This window comes from Pelobates fuscus, chromosome 7 (assembly GCF_036172605.1).
Source record: "Pelobates fuscus isolate aPelFus1 chromosome 7, aPelFus1.pri, whole genome shotgun sequence".
Classification (NCBI taxonomy): Eukaryota; Metazoa; Chordata; class Amphibia; order Anura; family Pelobatidae; genus Pelobates; species Pelobates fuscus.
Genome location: NC_086323.1, coordinates 31668302 through 31691147, shown reverse-complemented (window position 1 = coordinate 31691147; position 22846 = coordinate 31668302). Strand labels below are relative to the sequence as shown.

The 22846-nt window shown below is 42.6% G+C and overlaps 1 protein-coding gene across 3 annotated transcripts in view; it reads right to left on the bottom strand.

Annotated features, from left to right (window-relative positions):
• The window catches only part of PDE4B (phosphodiesterase 4B), a 346805-nt gene that overhangs the window by 63955 nt on the left and 260004 nt on the right, over positions 1-22846 (bottom strand). For all 3 annotated transcript variants that reach the window (XM_063427888.1, XM_063427889.1, XM_063427890.1), the window contains one exon: positions 16035-16084. In XM_063427888.1, the coding sequence (XP_063283958.1) occupies positions 16035-16084 (50 nt within the window). The remainder of the gene's footprint in view (positions 1-16034; positions 16085-22846) is intronic.

Genomic DNA, 22846 nt, shown 5'->3' with positions numbered 1-22846 from the left:
CCTGTTTCACTAATTGACAGCAGTCAGTTGGAGACAAGATATTTCACACTTTTCACAACAGGATATAAGTCACTTTACAATGACAAAGAAAGCCAGCTATCTGCATTGTGCTTGCTGACACTGTGACGTCAATGCAGGGTGATGAATTCTTGATTCAAGGCAGTAAGGAGAATTTTGGCAGAATTTCGAAGTCTGACTACATAACCTCAACAATGAATAAAGGGTACTAGTTTCAGCGGCTGTCAGTAACCTGATCTCCTGCTACCTCCAATTTACAGCAAACAATGCCGAAAATAAAATAAATATACACCCCTTCCTGCACTAAGCAAGCACAAGTCCATATTTCTGGTTTAAAGGGAAACTGTCACTTTTCTTTGAATAAAAAGCTGAAAATCACCAATAACCTGTGTTAATCGCCTATTCATTACTTTTCTATGCGATTCTCTGTTTTCTTTTAAATCTACATTATAGACTTAGCAATTGACTTCACAGCCCATTCATGGGTTAGAGTAGATGAACCTGCAACACGACTCCTGTTTCTCCTCCTCTCCATACTATGTTTAAAGGGACTAACCATTACAGCTTGCTGTAGTGGTTATGGTGCCTGGTGTGCTACCCACATTGTAAACAATCAAACAATTTCAGAATGGTTTGACTTCTTACCTGTGGTCTGCTGGGCAGCTAGAAGTGGTTTAGCTCATTGCTTGAGAGCGATCAGCCGATACTCTCAGCCAATAAAACCAGGGCTCAGCTTAGGACAGCTAATGGAAGCTCCCACTTAGTATCTCCTTTCGGAAGAAGTAGAGGCATGGAGTGGGCGATAAATAGTTTGACTGCTTAAAATAGAGGGGGAGTGCCAGGTTTATGTAGTGGTTATGGTGCTTGGAATTTTTCTTGTCTGTCAGAAAGCAGGGATTGAATCAATGACTGACAGACAGCCCAGTTCCATGACAGATATAAATACAGCAGTGTGGATTCATTTATTTCTATGTTCAGACCTCACACAAACACATATTTGTTAAGTGTAGGGGATACTTAACCCCTTAGTGACCAGACCACTTTTCAATATTCTTACCGTTTGGGACCAGGGCTGTTTGTAAATTCCTGTTTGTGTTTAGCTGTAATTTTCCTCTTACTCATTTACTGCACCCACACATATTATATACAGTTTTTCTCACTATTAAATGGTCTTTCTAAAGACACCATTATTTCCATCATATGATATATTTTACTATAAAAACAATTATTAAATATGATGAAAAAAAACAAAACATACTTTTTCTAACTTTGACGCCCAAAATCAGTTACGCATCTACAACCGCCAAAAACTCTCATGATAAATAGTTTCTAAATTTTGTCTTGAGTTTATAAATACCCAAATGTTAACATGTTGTTAGCTTTTTTTTTTTTTGCAAGTTATGGGGCAATAAGTACAAGTAGCACTGTGCTATTTCCAAACCATTTTTTTTTTCAAAATGAACGCAAGTTAATCCCTGAATAACCCTTCACATGTACATATTTTTTTTTAAAACAAGACAACCTAAGGCAGGCTTCCCCAAACGCCGGCCCTCTAGATGTTGCTGAACTACAACTCCCATGATTCTATGAATGAAATAGATAGGCTGAGAATCATGGAAGTTGCAGTTCAGCAACATCTGGAGGGCCGGAGTTTGGGGAAGCCTGACCTAAGGTATTAAACTTGGGGTATTTTGACTCTTTTCATGCAACCATTTTACCACCAATCTATGCCAAATATAAAAAAAAAAATAATAATAATTGGTTATTTTTCTGACACACATAGCAATTTAAGAATACATGTACCGAGAACTTTAAGGTTTACTGGCAAATAACACCCCAATATGTGTTCAGCAACATCTCCTGAGTACAGTGATACCCTCCTGTATAGGTGTGTCGGGTTCCCTGGGGGCGCATTCCAGTTTTCCAACTTGGAATTTTCACAGCTCGTCATTGTGCACCCATGTCCTATTTGGGAAATTTTTGAAGCCGGACAATATAATTTACCCCCATCAAACCATATATTTTTTAAAAGTTTGACACCCTAGGGTATTTCAAATGGTGATATTTTAACACTTTCCATGCACTAATTCTACCCCCAGTCTTTGTCAAACATTTGGGTAGTCATTTTTTTGTCTTATGTTTCTCTCACGTTGTACTTTAGGCATGGATTCTCAGTGCCTCTTATGTGTTACTGACAAAGAACACCCCAATATGTGTTCAGCAACATCTCCCGTGTACAACAGTGCCCCCAATGTACAGGTGTTATGGGATTTTGCAAACTTAGAGGGGTCAAATGTAGGGCTTTCCCCTTTTCCATGTTTGCACATTGAAATTTGCCAGATTGGTTTGCTGGGCCTATGTTGCTTTTGAGACCGTATAGCAGCCCAGGAATGAGAATTAACCCCATCGTAGGGTATGTCCAATCTGTTTTAGTAACCACTTAGTCACAAACCCTGGCCAAAACTAGCATTTATATTTGTTTTTTTCCTCATTTTTTACACATAAACTGCCATTTCACGGGGGCGGGGCCTGATGGCCGGATGTGCTCTCTGAGAGCTCTGGCCACGGCGGGCAAACAACCGACAATCCTGACCAAGCTACCCGTGCCAGCAACACACGGGGCCCAAAAATCGGTGCAGGACCACACGGGGATCCAAACGATGCCCGCCATGCACCACTATGCACTACGGGCACACAAACCGGCCATGCGGCCTATATTAAAGGCTGGTCCCTCCACCTAACCATGAGGTCAATGGCGGCATGGATCCGACCGGCAACCAGGCGCCACCTGGGCAGATACCTACCACGAGCCCACAGGATGGCTTCCAGACAGAGACAGAGTCGGGGAGCACATGGGCGGGAAACGGCGGCATCCCATTCGGACGCTGGAACTTGGCCTTACACCTATCGGAGCGAGACCACTGAGCCCACGAGACCCACTAACTGCTCAGCGACATGGCGAAACACCCCAAAGTATCTGCACTAGGCACAACCTCACACCCTACCGAAAAGCACTACATCACAGGACACAAGTCCGCGGCAATGCGACTACACTCCCCTCCACAGACTGGGCATCGGATGAGCGGGTGAAAAGACCTGGACCGCCTGCCAGCACACTTAACCTGGCGGACACGTGAAATGAGCTGACATCCCTGGACATAAATCTAAGCATGGCATACTCTGCCCCTGCATTGGACTAAGCACCTAACCTCTGAGCCTCCAATGTTATCAATGGACACTACCTTAGTACCATCCTATACCATGCAACCCTAACTGCCCTGTGTCCCAGCGGCTCATAGGCTACCTAACTGGCGAGTACCACACACATGATGATCACTTGCTAAATTTTTCTTTTACATACTCATCTCGCAGTTTATCACTTTATCGTTAAGACACCTCGCTTCCTATGCATCAGTGGCTGGTCTAGCGGCATTAATATATAAGAGATGACATGCTGTCAGCCATACTAATGATACACGTATATTGTTAATCTTTCTCATAACTAATCATACTGTTACCTTATGTTGGAACCCCTGCTATATAGTTTAATGATTCTCCTACAACAATCTACCTAGAAAGACATCGCTAACACAATAGCTTGTTCATAACATAACAGTTAAAAAATTGTGCCGATACCCTCATGCCATAAACTACTGTGTTTTTATCTTTTAAATATGTTGTTGTGGCATTGACAAACATATTGTTATCCCCTGCACAAAGTAAAATAAAGAATAAAAACCAAAAAAAAACCTGCCATTTCACAGATGATATTATCATTATAATATATTTAACTGCTCTAAAACACTCATATTTATGTAGAGTAATGTCTCACGATTAAAACAGTACCCCTCAAGTACAGGTTTTATGGTGATTTGGAAAGTTACAGGGTCAAACATAAGATTTGCCTATTTCTGTTTTTGTAAATTGCTATTTGCCAGATTGGTTATGTTGCCTTGGAGATGGTATGGCAGCCCAGAAATGAAACTAAACCCCACCATGAAATACCATTTGAAAAATTAGACAATCCAGGATATTCAAAATGGGGTATGTCCAGTCTTTTGTAGTAGCCACTTAGTCACAAACGCTGGCCAAAGTTAGCTTTTTTATTAGTTTTTTTCAAAATGTTTTCAATATATATATATATATATATATATATATATATATATATATCACGGCGGATCGCTGGTCCAGGTAAGTCCATGGCTCCTATTTGCCGAGGACATACTAGGTACGTCCGGGGTCCTTAACCCTTAATATATATAAAATACGCGTGTATATAGAAATATGTGTGTGTATGTGAATATATATATATATATATATATATATATATATTTATATATACACGCACACACACTTTATTTCCTATATATGTATAATATATTATAATTAAAGCATTTTATAATATATTATACATATTTAATTAATGCATATATATGATTTCATTATAGGTGTATTTTGAGATATATGTGTATATTTCTCAAAGTACACTTATAATGAAATCATATATATGCATTATGTATGTATAATACATTATAAATGCTTTAATTATTTTATAATATATTATACATATATAATCTATGTATAATATATACAGTTGCAAGAAAAAGTATGTGAACCCTTTGGAATGATATGGATTTCTGCACAAATTGGTCATAAAATGTGATCTGATCATCATCTAAGTCACAACAATAGACAATCACAGTCTGCTTAAACTAATAACACACAAAGAATGAAATGTTGCCATGTTTTTATTGAACACACCATGTAAACATTCACAGTGCAGGTGGAAAAAGTATGTGAACCCCTAGACTAATGACATCTCCAAGAGCTAATTGGAGTGAGATGTCAGCCAACTGGAGTCCAATCAATGAGATGAGATTGGAGGTGTTGGTTACAGCTGCCCTGCCCTATAACAACCACACACCAGTTCTGGGTTTGCTTTTCACAAGAAGCATTGCCTGATGTGAATGATGCCTCGCACAAAAGAGCTCTCAGAAGACCTACGATTAAGAATTGTTGACTTGCATAAAGCTGGAATGGGTTATAAAAGTATCTCCAAAAGCCTTGCTGTTCATCAGTCCACGGTAAGACAAATTGTCTTTAAATGGAGAAAGTTCAGCACTGCTGCTACTCTCCCTAGGAGTGGCCGTCCTGTAAAGATGACTGCAAGAGCACAGCGCAGACTGCTCAATGAGGTAAAGAAGAATCATAGAGTGTCAGCTAAAGACTTACAAAAGTCACTGGCAAATGCTAACATCCCTGTTAGCTAATCTACAATACGTAAAACACTAAACAAGAATGGATTTCATGGGAGGATACCACAGAGGAAGCCACTGCTGTCCAAACAAAACATTGCTGCACGTTTACAGTTTGCACAAGAGTACCTGGATGTTCCACAGCAGTACTGGCAAAATATTCTGTGGACAAAACCTCATCCCAACTGTGAAGTATGGTGGTGGGGGCATCATGGTTTGGGGCTGCTTTGCTGCGTCAGGGCCTGGCTATCATCGAAGGAAAAATGAATTCCCAAGTTTATCAAGACATTTTGCAGGAGAACTTAAGGCCATCTGTCTACCAGCTGAAGCTCAACAGAAGATGGGTGTTGCAACAGGACAATTACCAAAAGCATAGAAGTAAATCAACAACAGAATGGCTTAAACAGAAGAAAATACGCCTTCTGAAGTGGCCCAGTCAGAGTCCTGACCTCAACCCGATTGAGATGCTGTGGCATGACCTCAAGAAAGCGATTCACACCAGACATCCCAAGATGTGTTATTAAATCCAAAGGTTCACATACTTTTTCCACCTGCACAGTGAATGTTTACATTGTGTGCAATAAAAACATGGCAACATTTCATTATTTGTGTGTTATTAGTCTATGCAGACTGTGATTGTCTATTGTTGTGACTTAGATGATGATCAGATCACATTTTATGACCAATTTGTGCAGAAATCCATATCATTCCAAAGGGTTCACATACTTTTTCTTGCAACTGTATATATATATATATATATATATATATATAATTATTATTTTTTTTTTACTTTTTAGCAGCCTGGGAGACTGCCTGACAGTTTAGACAGCCCCCCTGCTGGCAGCTTCTAGAGTCCTATTGTGGCGATGTAATCATGGTGATCACATGGCCCTGGAGGGCCAGGGTGGCCGGAGCTGCTGCAGGGGGACTGCTGGGGTCTTCGGCAGTCCCCTCCCGACCGTGATCACGGCGGATCGCTGGTCCAGGTAAGTCCATGGCTCCTATTTGCCGAGTACGTACTAGGTACGTCCGGGGTCCTTAACCCTTAACGACCATTTTTTAGTCAGACGTTAAAGGGTTAAATACAATATTTAAAATCCTGGGGAGTAACAATACTCCTTTAAAGAGAACCTATAATTCCAAAGATAATATTCTTTTTTTGGGGGGGGGGGGGGGGGGGGAGGGGGGAGGGGGGGGGTTTATAAGTTTCCTACCATTACAGTAACCTCTGTCCACCAACTTTTCTGTCGAAAACAAAATGCAAGCTTAATCTATTTTACACCTCCTTTTGCGCCAATACACTATTGCAGCTGCCCACTCTGCCTGCATTCTCATCAGCAAGCATGCTGAAGTCTCCTGTCTTCACATTGAATTCACTTTGTATTAAAGGCTAGCTGAGTATCATGGGAAATGTAGTCCACAAACATCTACAGAGTCAAGAGGTGCCGTCTTGTCAAATATATTTTACTTTCTTTATGATAACTACCTTAGACCGACACATGGAAACGAAACACGTCTCAGCCGCGCCATGTTATGGTGCCGCTACAATTTGAGCAGCATCACACAGTGCATTTTATTAAACTCTTTTTGTATAAAGAGAACAATAAAATTCATAAAATATCACAGTTTGCCGTCACAGACGTTGAAACTGTGAGAAATATTTAATGCAACGTTTATAACAAACAATGGCCCACAGAGAAAATTCTTCGAGAATGAGAGGTGTAACAAAAATATTACTTTAAAATGACTGCTATTATCTCCCTGACTCTCTAATTGTTATGAGGAAATAGAAGAAAAAAATTCAAGATTTATCTTTACAGAAACCTGGGTAGTTATTCAAAAAATGTGAATCTATCCATATGTCTCTCTGTCTGTCTGATATATTATTGCTATGGTTAGTACTAGGATTACTGATAATGTTACTGTTGGTATTAGTGAGATTGCACGGATTACTTAGGGTTAGTACTTGTGTTGGTGTAAGTGTTAGGGTTAGTGCTCATGTGTTCATGCAAAGAGTAGTATTAGGGTTAGTGCTTGTGTTGGTGTAAGTGTTAGGGTTAGAGCTCATGTGTTAGTGCAAGGATTACTTAGGGTTAGTGCTTGTGTTGGTGTAAGTGTTAGGGTTAGTGCTCATGTGTTAGTGCAAGGATTAGTGTTAGGGTTAGTGCTTGTGTTGGTTTGTTAGTGCAAGGATTAGTGCTAGGGTTAGATCTTGTGTTGGTGTAAGTGTTAGTGCAAAGATTAGTATTAGGGTTAGTGCTTGTGTTGGGGTAAGTGTTAGGGTTAGTGCTTGTGTTGGTTTGTTAGTGCAAGGATTAGTGTTAGGGTCAGTGCTCGTGTTTGTATGTTAGTGCAAGGATTAGTGTTAGGGTTAGTGCTTGTGTTGGTGTTAGTGCAAGCATTTGTGTTAGGGTTAGTGCTTGTGTTGGTGTAAGTGTTAGGGTTAGTGCTTGTGTTGGTTTGTTAGTGCAAGGATTAGTGTTAGGGTTAGTGCTCATGTTTGTATGTTAGTGCAAGGATTAGTGTTAGGGTTAGTGCTCGTGTTGGTGTTAGTGCAAGCATTGGTGTTAGGGTTAGTGCTTGTGTTGGTGTAAGTGTTAGTGCAATGATTAGTGTTAGGGTTAGTGCTTGTGTTGGTGTAAGTGTTAGTGCTTGTGTTAGCGTAAGTGTTAGTGCAATGATTAGTGTTAAGGTTAGTGCTTGTGTTGGTGTACGTGTTAGTGCTAGGATTAGTGTTAGGGTTAGTGCTTGTGTTGGTGTTAGTGCAAGCATTAGTGTTAGGGTTAGTGCTTGTGTTGGTGTAAGTGTTAGGGTTAGTGCTTGTGTTGGTTTGTTAGTGCAAGGATTAGTGTTAGGGTTAGTGCTCATGTTTGTATGTTAGTGCAAGGATTAGTGTTAGGGTTAGTGCTCGTGTTGGTGTTAGTGCAAGCATTAGTGTTAGGGTTAGTGCTTGTGTTGGTGTAAGTGTTAGTGCAATGATTAGTGTTAGGGTTAGTGCTTGTGTTGGTGTAAGTGTTAGTGCTTGTGTTAGCGTAAGTGTTAGTGCAATGATTAGTGTTAAGGTTAGTGCTTGTGTTGGTGTACGTGTTAGTGCTAGGATTAGTGTTAGGGTTAGTGCTTGTGTTGGTGTAAGTGTTAGTGCAATGATTAGTGTTAAGGTTAGTGCTTGTGTTGGTGTAAGTGTTAGTGCAATGATTAGTGTTAGGGTTATTGCTTGTGTTGGTGTACGTGTTAGTGCAATGATTAGTGTTAGGGTTATTGCTTGTGTTGGTGTACATGTTAGTGCAATGATTAGTGTTAGGGTTATTGCTTGTGTTGGTGTAAGTGTTAGTGCAATGATTAGTGTTAAGGTTAGTGCTTGTGTTGGTGTAAGTGTTAGTGCAATGATTAGTGTTAGGGTTATTGCTTGTGTTGGTGTACGTGTTAGTGCAATGATTAGTGTTAAGGTTAGTGCTTGTGTTGGTGTAAGTGTTAGTGCAATGATTAGTGTTAGGGTTAGTGCTTGTGTTGATGTACGTGTTAGTGCAAGGATTAGTGTTAGGATTAGTGCTTGTGTTGTAGTAAGTGTTAGTGCAATGATTAGTGTTAGTGCTTGTGTTAGGGTAAATGTTAGTGCTAGGATTAGTGTTAGTGTTAGTGCAATGATTAGTGTTAGTGCTCGCATTAGTGTAAGTGTTAGTGCAATGGTTAGTGTTAGTGCTCGCATTAGTGTAAGTGTTAGTGCAATGGTTAGTGTTAGGGTTAGTGCTTGTGTAGGTGTTAGTGCAAGGATTAGCAGGGAGTAGGTATAGACAGAGACAAGGTCACTGCAACCTCTAAAATTTCTAAAGCAATTATGAAGGAGGAAATATAAGCTATTTAACATGAAATGGCGTCATGTTATGGCGTATCTCTCCAGGGTATGCAGATCATGCACAAATATGCATGTTTCTCTGAGGAAATAAACACGTTGGATTATGGGAACTATGCAGACATTAAGAAATATTGATGGAATTTGGTAATGCTCTTAAACAGCTCCACGTTTTAAACTAACACATACTACCATGAGGGAATTGGTGGCATGTTCGAGGAGGAAAAAAAGATGAACAAAAATTACAATATGGGCTGCTGGTTATGTCAATATTTTGGCACTTTGTGAATAATTATATGAATTAATTCATTAAACTATGAATTATGGGAATTTGATAACCAAATTGCTAAAACAGCTAAGTTGGAGACTATTTCAGTTTAATAAATAAACCTTTAACAAAAGTCTGATGCCATCAATCTGAATCTCTGAAATTTAGTTAAAGGAAAGCTGTAACACGTTTTTGCACAAAAATATTCTTATCTGTTTTTTATTTTTTAATTTACATTGCCTGACTGTACTGGCATAGGTAGGGCATACCATGCAAATTAATTTAACCTCCACGGTACTGTAACTGTGAGCATATACGAGCATATGGCACCTTTGCTGCAGATGTTCAAGTGCTCAAAATTGCTCTCAGAGTACCACGGGGTGATGACGTTACTTTGGACATAAAACTGCTGGGATGTGAGTGCAGTTTACTTAACTCCACTACACTTTGCGCAAGTAAGCACTAAGCAATTCAATTGTTTCTGTTTTGACTCCTCCGACATAATGCATGCCTTGGGTCTGCGTGGACTCAACTGGACTGTGATGTCAATTGCTGAATCTTTAATATAATTGCAAAAAAAAACGCGCATCACACACAAAAAAAAATGAACACAAATAATAGGTTCTGTTTAATGTTTTATTGAATGGTGCAAGTTCCAGTGAAGTGTCATTTCCCCTTTAATTCATCGAGTTCCCCTCTTACAAAGGCACCATGTACACCGGCCATGCTCTTTTAGTTTGGGCGCAGAATACGTCTGGCTTTAAGCATCACTGAGTTACAGAGTAGGGGGTTTATTTACTAAGGTGAGCTGTAATTGAATTTTAAAAACATATAGCCAGGTTTATAAACTAACATGGATGGACATGATGGCTGATTTGGTACACTCCAAACACCATAACCACTACAGCACGCAGGTGGCCCCCAGTGTGAGTAGGCTTACCAAAGCCTTCTCTGACACTCTCAGTAATTAGCTTCTATGTGCCTGTAGTGCTTGTGGTGATTGGATTGTTCCATTAAACCCTAGGATGTCTTATAGCCAAACCCTACTTTAACTCTTTAAGATCAGATATAGGCAACAGGTTCCGCTTTTATGGAATAGGAACAAGTATCATGCCATGTTGCATTATATAATAAGGTGCTAGTTGGCTGCCACCTATTTATTTAGGGCGTAAGGGCTCTTTAGTGTCACTTTACCTGTCTTTCAGGTTCACAAGATCATGGTTACGTTTCTCTCTTTTATATATTCTAATTATTGCCATTTTTATAGTGCCAACATATTTCACAGTGCTTTACAATATCATTAGGGGGGAGGGGGCAGGGGCATTTAACACTAAACGAGACCATTACAAATTGTTACAGTAACAATATTTTGGCGAGGAACCTGCTCGAAAGAGCTTACAATCTAGTTAAATATATATAGAAAATGGGCGTTATTCAATTTTGGTGCACTCAAATTTACACAGTACTACTGCAAACACACATATGTGTTGTACCCCAACAACACACAATATACCTTGGCTCATATATAGCGTGTAATATAGAACACTGTTCTGGCCCTACTTTCAGCACTTTGATTTTAACCCTGTTCAGAATTCTAGGCAAATATTATAGAGCAGCCATAATAATGAACTACCCCACCCCCCCTCCCCTACAGGGAGCTACTTAGAAGATATAATGGGGGCTTCATTCTTGAAACTAAAAATTAATTATTTAGCATTATATTCCACGGACAACAGAAATGGGAAAATATATCAAAATAAAGCTATCTTGAGGATAAACGGGACATTTTTGGCATAAGTACAACAAACGTTCAAAATAGTAATATTGAAATAAAAGATTTTTTTTTTAAAAAGCAGACAATTCTACACTACAGAGACTGTTGATAGACGCCTTCCACGTTTCGTTTCAGCAAAGCCCTAGAGGTTGTTTGTGGACGTGAGTTTTTGAGTCATTTAAATTTTGGGGGAAAACCAAACTTTCAGTTCTCCGCAATGTAAACAGTGATTGTTATTAGCCGTTAAAACGTTACATTTTATTATGCCAAATTGCAACAGCTCTTCTTGGAATCAAAACGTTTCTGCCAACGCCGGAAGATTTCCCGTAATCTGACAATTAAGTACTTCATCGTTTTATTTACCTGTACTGTTATAACCTAGAACCACTTACATCCGGATCTTCAAAGGGTAAGAAAATGGGTAACTACATTAGAGCGACACAAATAACAATTTTTTTGCTTTGCCTAGATTTTTGCTGTCACGCTCCCTTTGGGCACTACAAGTTGCGCTAGTTACGCCGATGTCCCTAGACAGATAAATAAATAATCTGTAAATAATAACTTCAAGCAAACTCATTAATTAGAAGCAGACGTGGGTTTTTGAAAACCACACAATATCATTCCGGTAAATAAAGGCTGTCCCTGCTCTGCCTCTTGCGACGTGCAACGAGGGGGCATTTCCCTGTTATGTTTTGTTGATTGAAATGTTCCTCTGTCTATACACACTTCGCTAATTATATCTAAACATGTCAACAGACCCCGTGCTGTAGATAACGAAACACAAGGCAATCAACGTCGGACCTTGTTTATGTGCTTTTACTATTATGTTACGTGTGTCGTTGTAAGCAGGGAGGGAGTGTGTTTTGGAGCTGCTTACACATAGAGATTCTTGGAAAGGTATCTCTTGGGCCAAGTTGGATATTTCGACACTCCCAGGATAATTACAAAGTAGTGCTACGAGAAAATAAGGTGTACGTGCAGGTTGGCTATAGACACATCCAGTGTTCAGTTACGAAATGTGAACGTTTATTCAAAGAACTGCTTAACTGATGACTATGGGACATAATGAGATCGTTGTGTTGTCTTCGTTACCGAGATCTAAGAGTCCTGAGACGACTTCTTTAGAAACAGGTGCACAGGAATGATGGTTCATGGGAAAAGCAAATCATTTGTCGTTAGAGAAATAAAGTAAGTAAGAACAGCCAAATATGAGGGAGGGAAATATGGCAAGTTCTATGGTCGAAAACTATATCCAAAAAACAATGAAAAAGACTGCAAAATGTATAGTGTCTTGCCCAAAGCAATAAATTCTCTAAAAAACTTGACAACTCTCCCCGATGATTCTCCGTCTCCCCCAAAACATCTGTTTTTGCTACAATTTAGTTTGTTCATTCATGCTATTGTACAGTAGTCATTTTTGTCAGGGACTAGAATTCTGTACTTGGCTTGAGGTAGGTGAGCAATTCTTAGAGGAGCGCCCTAAGCGTCACAACTACAGCTCATTTCAGTGGTTATGGTGCAAGGTGTCTTTGCTTGCCATTGTTAATTATTTCTCTCTTCACAAAGTCCGCTTTTTGCTGCTGCTGTTCATTTAATGTGGATGTTATTGCATTATCTATTCATCTTTAAATGGTGTTGGTAGGCTGTGGGTAATGGGCCCACACTTAGCGCCATCCGATGGGCATTGCTGAACAGGGCACTGTGGCCCTTTAGCAGCGTGACCGGGCCCTTATAGTTTCAGCAGCCCGGGAAGAAGTGGGTGCACTTCTTCCCAGTTTCCTATAGAGCGCCTCGCAGTAGGGAGAGGAGGAGGAGGCAGAGACCCAGTTCCATCCAGCCGCACACTCCCATGTGCTTCAGTCAGTAGCAGCAGGGCCCCACGCAAGCCACCCTCCTGCACACAAAAGGTATGTTAACAATAGGTTGGCTGCAAATATAAAAATTATGACATATGTGTGTGTATCTATGTGTATAACTGTGTGCGTGTATGTGTATTTGTGTATATGCGTCTGTGTGAGTGTGAATGTCAGTGTTTATTTGTGTGTGTGTGTATGTATATATGTGTCAATGTGTGTATCTGTGTGCCAGTGTGTGTGTGTGTCAATGTGTGTATGCATCAGTGTGTATTTGTGTATGTCAGTGTGAGTATCTGTGTGTCATTGTATGTATAAGTGTGTATCTATGTATCAGTGTATGTGTATGTTAGTGTGTGTATATGTGAGTCTGTATCTGTGAGCGTCAATATACCAGTGTGTGTAACTGTGTGTATCTGTGTGCCAGTGTGTGTGTGTCAATGTGTGTATTCTTCAGTGTGTACTTGTGTATGTCAGTGTGAGTATCTGTGTGTCATTGTATGTATAAGTGTGTATCTATGTATCAGTGTATGTGTATGTTAGTGTGTGTATATGTGAGTCTGTATCTGTGAGCGTTAATATACCAGTGTGTGTAACTGTGTGTGTCTCAATGTATATGTGTACCTTTGTAAATTTGTATATTGTATATGTGCATACATCCCAGCAATCAGACAAACATACTACACACAAATATACACCCGCATTTAAAAGTCAACACTACATATAAACACACCAATGCAAAAATTGTGACTGTCCTGACAAATTCTTGATTGTTGGGAGGCATGCAATGCAGTCCAATGAGTGTCAAGTGTTTGCAGGTAGATGCTCTAGGCAATTGCTGCCTCTTGAGTTTAGCTTCACTGAGCTAAACAAACCAGGAAGTGACAAGACCGGATGTCTTACAGCCAAGGCGGTTTAACCAGGTTAATTTAGAAAAGTGCCAATTTCTATGGAAATCTGCACTTTTTGTAAAAAGAAAAAAAGGGGACACACTCTTCACACATTAATCACTTAGGGAAGCTGAAGTGCTTTATGGGATTGGAGTGTCCCTTTAATGGAGTACTCTTCCATTATAAACATATGAGCATCAGTTTCTACTGTTCCAAGAGTCTTTGTTGTTTTTAGATAATGTTTACGCTGCAGAGGATTCTGGGTAGAATCCAAACGGAATGAAATATATGTCAACAAAGTATCACTGAATTATATTGCTGACTTGAAGAACTGGATTAAAGGCTGACATTTCGTTTCCATAGTAAAAACAAAAGGCCTATAAACACGTAAATGGTATTTAAAGCTTTGTATACGTATATAAACAGTTTGCAGAATAAACAACTGTGTGCCTAATCCCCTGTGTACTGCCCACATTTGTGCAACTCAGAAAAGTTAAAATGTAAACCAGTAGTCACGCTTGCTTCATGAACACAAACTAAGAATATGGTGGGGTGATTTTGGTTTTTAATAAGATTTACTAATTCCTAGCAGGAAATTCCATCCACGCAAGGGTAGGGATCCCAGGAAGGTACCCACCTATTAAGAATACCCTATTGTGAGGGCTTGTTAGAAATGTCACTCTTTACTTTTTTGTGACGTTCTATAAGAGCCATACATTTCAACTCTGCTTAAATCAGTGTCAAATTTATGGTAAGGAGTTAGGGTGTGGGAGGCTGTAAATTAAGGACTAGGATGTATTAGAGTTAGGGTACGTACAGGGTTAATACGCTCACTCAAATGAACAGTTTGTTGACACGCACTCTACCCACGCACTGACATTTCAAACTGTCAAAAAATGTCACTCAAAGGCAATAAGTATTTGATAACAACTTTATAAATCTCACCTCACTTTACCTTGTTCTAACCAGGACAGGTGTGCAAGCTGGGCTTTATCAGGGCTATTCACCAAAGTGAGAATTCAAAGTGAATTTCAAATTCAAGGTAAAAACAGCCGAACTAAACATTCTCTAAGTAAGCAACGCTTCCAGTTTGACTACTCTGGTCTTAGAGGGGCACTAAAGGGTTAGGAATACAAAGATGGTTCTTGCTGACTATTGTTTAATATGTACATTTACCCCAAAATTGTACAGCTCGAGATCTCCTGACATTTTGGGGACATGAACCAGCTGTTTTTGGCAAGTGAACTTTGATCACATCAGAGATTCCATTTCTAAAAATGTATAGAATTAAACACAATAAAGCTGTGTTTTATACTCCAATCACTGCTCTTTTATTTTATTATTTCCCCCTTTTTTTGTGTCTTTCTTAATTGCAGGAACCAACGTGTTTAACATTTGTGAATTAAATTAAAAGAATTCAAAAAGAATTTATAAAGAAAGTGTTAATTTTTTTCCTGTATGGATTTTTGGCTAGGATAACAAACTGCTACAATGTCAACAGGATACGCTTTGACCAAACAAATTCAATTATTTAGTTTATAACATGTTTCACAGCCTGACATGGCACGTTATATTGTTGGGTCATTTGCCCAACGTATGACCAACGAATATATTGAGATCTTTCTAAGTCCCCATCACATAAACTGAAAGGTGAATGCAACAAATTATTCTGAAACAGTACAAATACGCCTCCTGCATCAGGGTATCTAGTCAGATTATAAGAACCGTTAGATTACGCTATTATATTAAATTAACTGCTAATTCCTTTAGCTAAGATTTTGGACTATCTGTGAATTCATTGGAATTCTGAACTCTGTAACAGACAGGAAACCAATAAAACAAAATAAATACTAAAACAAATATCTCTTCCAAAGCCACATTACAGGACATCTGCAGCCAAATCATTGGCCTCCCTCAACCATCCCACCTCCTAGGTCTTCCAGAGCCACTTCATAAGCATTCCACAACCACCAAACTGGCCTTCAGAAACCACCGCACAGGTTCACACATGGCTGTGTGTATCTCTTCCAATAGCTCTCAAGGCCCACCCGCGGGGCAGCGGTAGCATATGTCAGACATGTTGCTCAAGAAAACTTTATAGAGTGATTCCATGAATTGCTACTAACCTTGTATATTAACTCTGGAAATTTGAGGTTGGTTGGTCATGGGTGATCTTCTGCAAGAAAAGTGGAAAATGTATAAATGTTAAAGCAAAATCACTTAAACGATGAATATCAATTATGTTTTATCATCAATGTTTTTTGTATTACTTTTGTAGCTGAGACTATGATCTTTTATTATCTACCAACTGCTACATCAAGCAATTGACATACATACAATCCTAGTTTAAAATCAACTGGGGCTAGTGAAGTGTAATTTTCCTGCTATAGAGCGGTGTCCCTCTATCACTGCCCTTATTGTGGGCCTGTGTTGAGGCAGATGACCCCAAAAAATCTCATAAATCATGGAATCCTTAAAAAAATTCTACAGGAACCGATAGTTGTCCTAATAAATCGAAGTTCAGACCGAGCCACCTGAAAATGCTGTGTGATTAAGACTTTAGCCCAACCTACTCCACCGCAGCGAGTTAAGGTTTTATACTTATAATACAGTAAGTGACAATGTTTCAGTCTCATACCTTCATCAAGTCTATACTTTGCCACATGCAGGGCAACAAGTAGAACTTCATATACGTGTATTTTATATTTTGAGATATTTTGTGATTCGATGAAGTGCCTGCCTCCAGCCAGCTTTTGATTTTTATTTAATTTTTTTCCTATTCAAGAATTATTGCTCCAATCGCCACCTATTTTAACCTAAAATTATAGTGGGGTTTCTAGCAAAATATTAATGTATTTCAGGGATTCTCAGACTGCCCATACTCCTTACATTATTCTGAACTGCAATTTCCAAGAATCCCTGCCAACCTACTGTAATGGGCCAGGATTGGACATTGCATCACCCTGCCTAGGGATCTATATAAAATAGTCTTTATTCAAATAGGGCTTTCATTGAACATCATGCTAAATACCCCCATTACTATTTGGTGTTTTAATTTTATTCTCAGGGTCCTGCTGAAATCCACACGTTTTATTTTAACGAAAAGACTAGCAGAATTCCCAGATTTTACTAGTAACATGACGTAAAGTCATGATTTTATTAAAGACACGGAGGCGAGTATTATGCATAACTCTTTCTTTATTTCCTCAGCAGCAAAGATAGAGGAATATAAATATTGTCAAAAAATGAAAGAAAAAACTGTATAGGCATAACGGGTAGCCAATCACATGGTAGAGGAAGTGGCTATATAAGTCCTGTGTCTCCCACAATCCCCCTCTTTCTTGCGAAAACCGAAGACCAGGTAAGAAGAAACGATGTCCTACTTGATCAGCACAGGAAACAGGAACAATGCGACAACATCAAGCTAAAAAAAGACAGAGAAATATGGTAATTTCCAGACTCAAAACTGTAGACTTACCAAACAGCATCATAAGGAGTCATAAATAAGGAAACCGGATTCTGAAATACAAAGGATAAATAATTTAGTTAACATAAAAGATGTATCAAACCATCCAATCATATAAATAAACATACATAATCAATACCTAATCAATACATAATCAATACATACCTATTGAACAGGAAAAAATCCGTAGAGTCTCAAGCATCTCGTATCCCCATTCCACACCGGGAGGGCGGGAGGGAATAATACTCGCCTCCGTGTCTTTAATAAAATCATGACTTTACGTCATGTTACTAGTAAAATCTGGGAATTTTATTAAAGACACGGAGGCTCATATTATGCAAGTTCAAAGCTGTGCAACTATTCGAGATGCGATGTGTTCAATAGGTCTGAAATAGAAATCTCTAAAAGTCGATTCACTGGACCAGTCTACCGCCCGCATGATATCCTCCAGACGACATCCGACCGAGGAGGCTTTAGAAGCCATCGCTCCCCGTACAGAATGGGGCGTGAACACAGAGGTGTCTATACCCGCAGAGGATAATAATTCCCGAATCCAACGTGCCAGGGTAGGTGTAGAAACCGGTCGATAAGGCGACTTGAAAGATACAAACAAATCGTGTAGATCAGCAGAGCGAAGGGAACTCGTGGCATCCAGATAAACTCTGAGGCAATCCACCGGGCAGAGCGCCGGACAGCCAGGAAACCTGGGATACGAAAAGGACTTGGATGCAGATTTAGTCCTCCTGGATATATCAAAAGTAACACCTTCAGGGGTGAATGCAATGGCGTCCCAATCCATGGCCCTGACGTCGGAGACCCTCTTGCAAGAGATCAAACAGAGTAACATCACCAACTTGGATGACAGGCGTTTCAAAGACAGCTCCTGATTAGGGTACCATGAGGAGAGGAACTGCAACATTATGTTAACGTCCCAAAAGGCAGAGAAGCGAGGCCGAGGAGGGCGCGCAAGGCGGATACCCTTGAGAAGACGACACACAAAAGGATGCTTGCCGACAGGGGAACCATCCAAACCCCTGTGTCCGGCCGAGATAGCCGAGCGGGAGAGGTTAATCGTGCGGTACGCCTTGCCCGAGTCAAACAGGGACGTGAGAAACTCGAGGATCAAAGGCAAAGGGGCAGATACGGGATCCACTGCCCGTTCCAAGCACCAACCAGACCACGATCTCCATGAAGCCCGATAGGCAGTTCGAGTGCCTGGGGCCCAAGCGTTATCGAGGAGTAGGAGAGTTGTCTGCGGAACGCCTGGGACAATCCAAGGTCCCCTGAAAGGAACCATGCTATCAGTGGTAGCTGGCGTTGCAATACTAGTTCGTGCGGATTCCCATCCGGGTCCAGAAGGAGGTCCTGGAAGATTGGGATCAACCGAGGATAATCGATCGACAACTCCATCAAGCGGGGAAACCATGGTCGAGATCTCCAAAGCGGGGTGATTAACGCTACACAACAGTCGTGGCGAACCAGTTTCGAGATCGTGCGAGCTATCATGTTGAATGGAGGGAATGCGTATAGCAGGCCCCCTGGCCAGTCTTGAAGGAAGGCATCGGTCGCTACCGCTGCCGGATCCGGCCTCCAGCTGAAGAACTTCGGCAGCTGAGTGTTCAGACGAGATGCGAACAGATCCATCTGGAACTTTCCCCACAACATGTCCAGGCTTCGGAACACCGAAGTGTGTAGACGCCAATCTCCAGAGTCTCTTAAGTGTCTGGAATTCCAATCCGCTCCCGAATTGTCTAGTCCCGGGATGTGTTCCGCTGTCACCGAGACGTTGTTGGAGAGGCAGTATTGCCAGAAGTCTTTCGCCAGAATTGCCAACATCTTGGACTTCGTACCCCCCAGGTGGTTTATGTAGCGGACCGCTGATACATTGTCCATCTTGAGGAGAACGCAGCAATTCGCCCGTCCTGGGGTAAGACTGCGGATCGCGAAAGCTCCAGCCAGGAGCTCTAGGCAGTTGATGTGCAATGATTTCTCCACGTCGGACCATCTGCCTCCTGTGGAAACGTCGCCACAACGAGCACCCCAGCCGTGTAAGCTGGCATCTGATTCGATCACCACGTCCGGGATGGAGCCGAAGATGGCTCTCCCATTCCACGCCTCCATGTGTGCTAACCACCACACCAACTCGTCTCTGGACTCTGCGTCCAAGCGTATCCGAGACTCGTAGGAGTGACCTGACCGAAGGTGTGACCCTTTGAGTCGCTGGAGGGCCCGGTAGTGTAGTGGGCCCGGGAAGATTGCCTGAATAGAGGCTGCGAGAAGGCCAATTACTCTCGCCAGCTGTCTGATGGACAAGTCTGCGACGCGCAGAGCTCTTCGAATCTCCTTCTGAATGGTTTTCACTTTGGAACCTGGTAGGAACAGGAACTGTTGGACGGAGTCCACTCTGAACCCCAGGAACTCTATGGACTGGGCGGGATCTAGGACCGATTTGTCCCAGTTGATCAGGAAACCCAACTTCTGTAGCAGGGTGGTAGTCCATTCTAGGTGTAGAAGGAGATCCTCCTTCGATTGGGACAAAATCAGAATGTCGTCCAGGTAAACAATGAGGCGAACCCCTCGGGTACGGAGGAACGCCACCACAGGCTTCAGAAGCTTGGTGAAGCACCAAGGGGCTGAAGAGAGACCGAAAGGCAGGCAGGTAAAACGCCAACGCCGCCCGTGCCATGTGAAATGGAGATAATCTCTGAATTCTATAGCAATGGGGACCGTGAAGTAGGCGTCCTTCAGGTCTAGTTTGGCAAGCCAGTCCGACTGGCGCAGAAGGTCCCTGAGGCAGTGAATACCTTCCATCTGGAAGTGCTGGTAACGTAGGAAGGCGTTGAGGGGACGAAGATTTATTACAGGGCGAACTCCGCCTCCTTTCTTGGGCACCAGGAACAGATTGCTCGTAAAGCCCTTGGCGGCGAACGGCAGTTCCTCTATAGCGCCCTTGGAGAGCATCTCTCCGACCTCCGCGGAGATCATCTCGTCTTGTTCCCGTGGAAGGGACAGTTCTCTGGGGGAGTAGAACTGGACAGGCATTGAAACAAAATCTAGGCGATACCCCTTTACACACTGCAGAACCCAAGTATCCGAGGTGAGCTGTGCCCACTCTCGGTAAAATAAGGCCAGTCTCCCTGCTACCTGAACGGGAGGGGAAGAAAGGGTACTCACCGTAAGGACGTCTGCTGGTGGCACCGCTGCGGGGGTATCTGGAGCCCCAAGCCCGACCTCTGGCTGGGAAGAAAGGAGGGGTTCTTTGGTCCTGAAATCCCCGGGAGGGAAAGAAGGAACCTCTGGTAGCGCGAAATGCGCCTCGGAAACCCCGGCCGGGTGGACGGTTCCTGTTACGCCCGGCCCCTCCAAAAACCTTAGGCGCGAACACACGCTTCATGCTCGCCTGCGCCTTGTCAATCGCCGTGAAGGTCTTGACATATGACCCCATGTCTTTAACGAAGGAGGTGCCAAACAGTAAACCCTCTTCAGTCGGGTCAGGCTCCGCCACAGTCATAGTGGCCAGTTTAGGGTCGATTTTTAGTAATATCGCCTTACGTCTCTCCGCAGATATCGCCGTATTGGCGTTTCCCAGCAAGCATATTGCCCGTTGGACCCAACCAATGGCCACGTCCACGTCCAAAACTGAATCCCCAGTTTTAGCAGTATCTAGAAGCTCATAGAGCTTCGAGAGGGGCCCTAGTGTGTCCAGGATCTTGTCCTGGCATCCCTTCAGGGAATTGTCAAGGCCCTTTTTGGGCTTCCAGCCCGACTTACCCAGGAACTGGGCAATCTGTGGGTCAATATCTGGTGTTTTACCCGCAGCGCCCGGGAGAGAAGGGCGAGGGCATTCGGCCCGCAGCTTATTGCGGCCTTCTTTGGAAAGGGGTGTGCGGATACGTTTGGCCACATACTGGGCAATATGATCCGGGGGAACCCATTCAGCGGACCGGGGGTGGCGTAGGTCGTCTGGGTCGAACAGGGGATTACCCTGAGGATCAAGAATAGTGTCGTCAACCCCGGAGGGGCCTAAGACTGGACCCCGGGTCTTGGCGGAGGGCTCTGATGGGTTAGCGCCCGTAAGGGGCAAATCCTCGCCAGACACATCATCATCACCAAAGGAGTCATACTCCATATAGTCGGATTCCTCCTCCACACTCCGGTCGGTATCCGACCCATCATCAAGGGCTCTAGCCCGTTTCCATAATCTAGCCTTTTTAGCCCGGCCAGGGGCTCTTTTGCGCGTGGGGTGCGCGCCATCTGTGACCGCCTCAAGCGTGTCAGTCATGGCAGGTAAAACCTGCATCGAGGAGTGGGAGCCGACGTGTTTTGACTTGGCCTTCGCCTTACGGGCTCCAGGCACAGTCTGAGCAGGGGAGGGGGACCCCACGCCCGTAGGGGCGGGGGAGGCCAGAGTAGGCAAAACCAGGGAGTGCATCGATTGTGAAAATGAAGTAGTAACAGCTCCCATGGCCGAGGCAATAGCCTTCTGAATGGAGGAGGCCATAGTGGCTTCCAGCATGGCCTGAAATTCTTGGGAGGCCATAGCGCCCTCAGCGCTGTCTGAGCGGAAGTCCCCAGGGGGACCCGCAGGCCCATCCTCCCTATCCTGCATGCTGCAAAGTGGCAGTGAAATTTAATACTGCTAAATGACACTAAGGTGGTTGAGAAGAGCAAAAGGGTTGAGTAACCCACAGAAAACGAAACACACAGACCGTCTAGCGTTCCCAGGGGACCCGGCAAAGCAAAGGTGACCGCACGGCAGCACAGGGGAAGGATCGAGGTCCGCCCAAGATGGCCGCCGCACGTGAGGGAAGGCGCACGCGACTGGGCACCCGGCGGGGGAAGGGGCTCGTGCACCCGATCCGCCGAGCCCGCCCGCGAGCGGGGAGGGATGCGTGCGCAGCCGCGGTCGACAACAGAGCGGTTGCGGCAAAAGCACAGAGCCGGGAGTCGTGCGGGAGCACGAGGGGGATAGAAAAGGCAGGTTACAGAAATCCCCGGGTAGGGGGGGAAAAGCACCAAGGGGGTCCCAGGGGGAACGCTAGTGGTAACAGGTAATTAAACAATCATAAATAGTAAACAATGAAATATCATACAAATAAACGATCATCAAATTTGAGTCAGAGAGAAACAAAAAGTACTTATCTGTCTGAGGAAGCAGCAAAGAAAGAGGGGGATTGTGGGAGACACAGGACTTATATAGCCACTTCCTCTACCATGTGATTGGCTACCCGTTATGCCTATACAGTTTTTTCTTTCATTTTTTGACAATATTTATATTCCTCTATCTTTGCTGCTGAGGAAATAAAGAAAGAGTTATGCATAATATGAGCCTCCGTGTCTTTAATAAAATCATATAAAAATCACAGAGCTCTACCTCGTGACACCTAGTAAAATAACAGAACATCAGTTTGTTATTAGAGAGCATGCGAGAGACACATGGGCTTGTGCTAGCGGAAGGCGTCACCTAGTGGT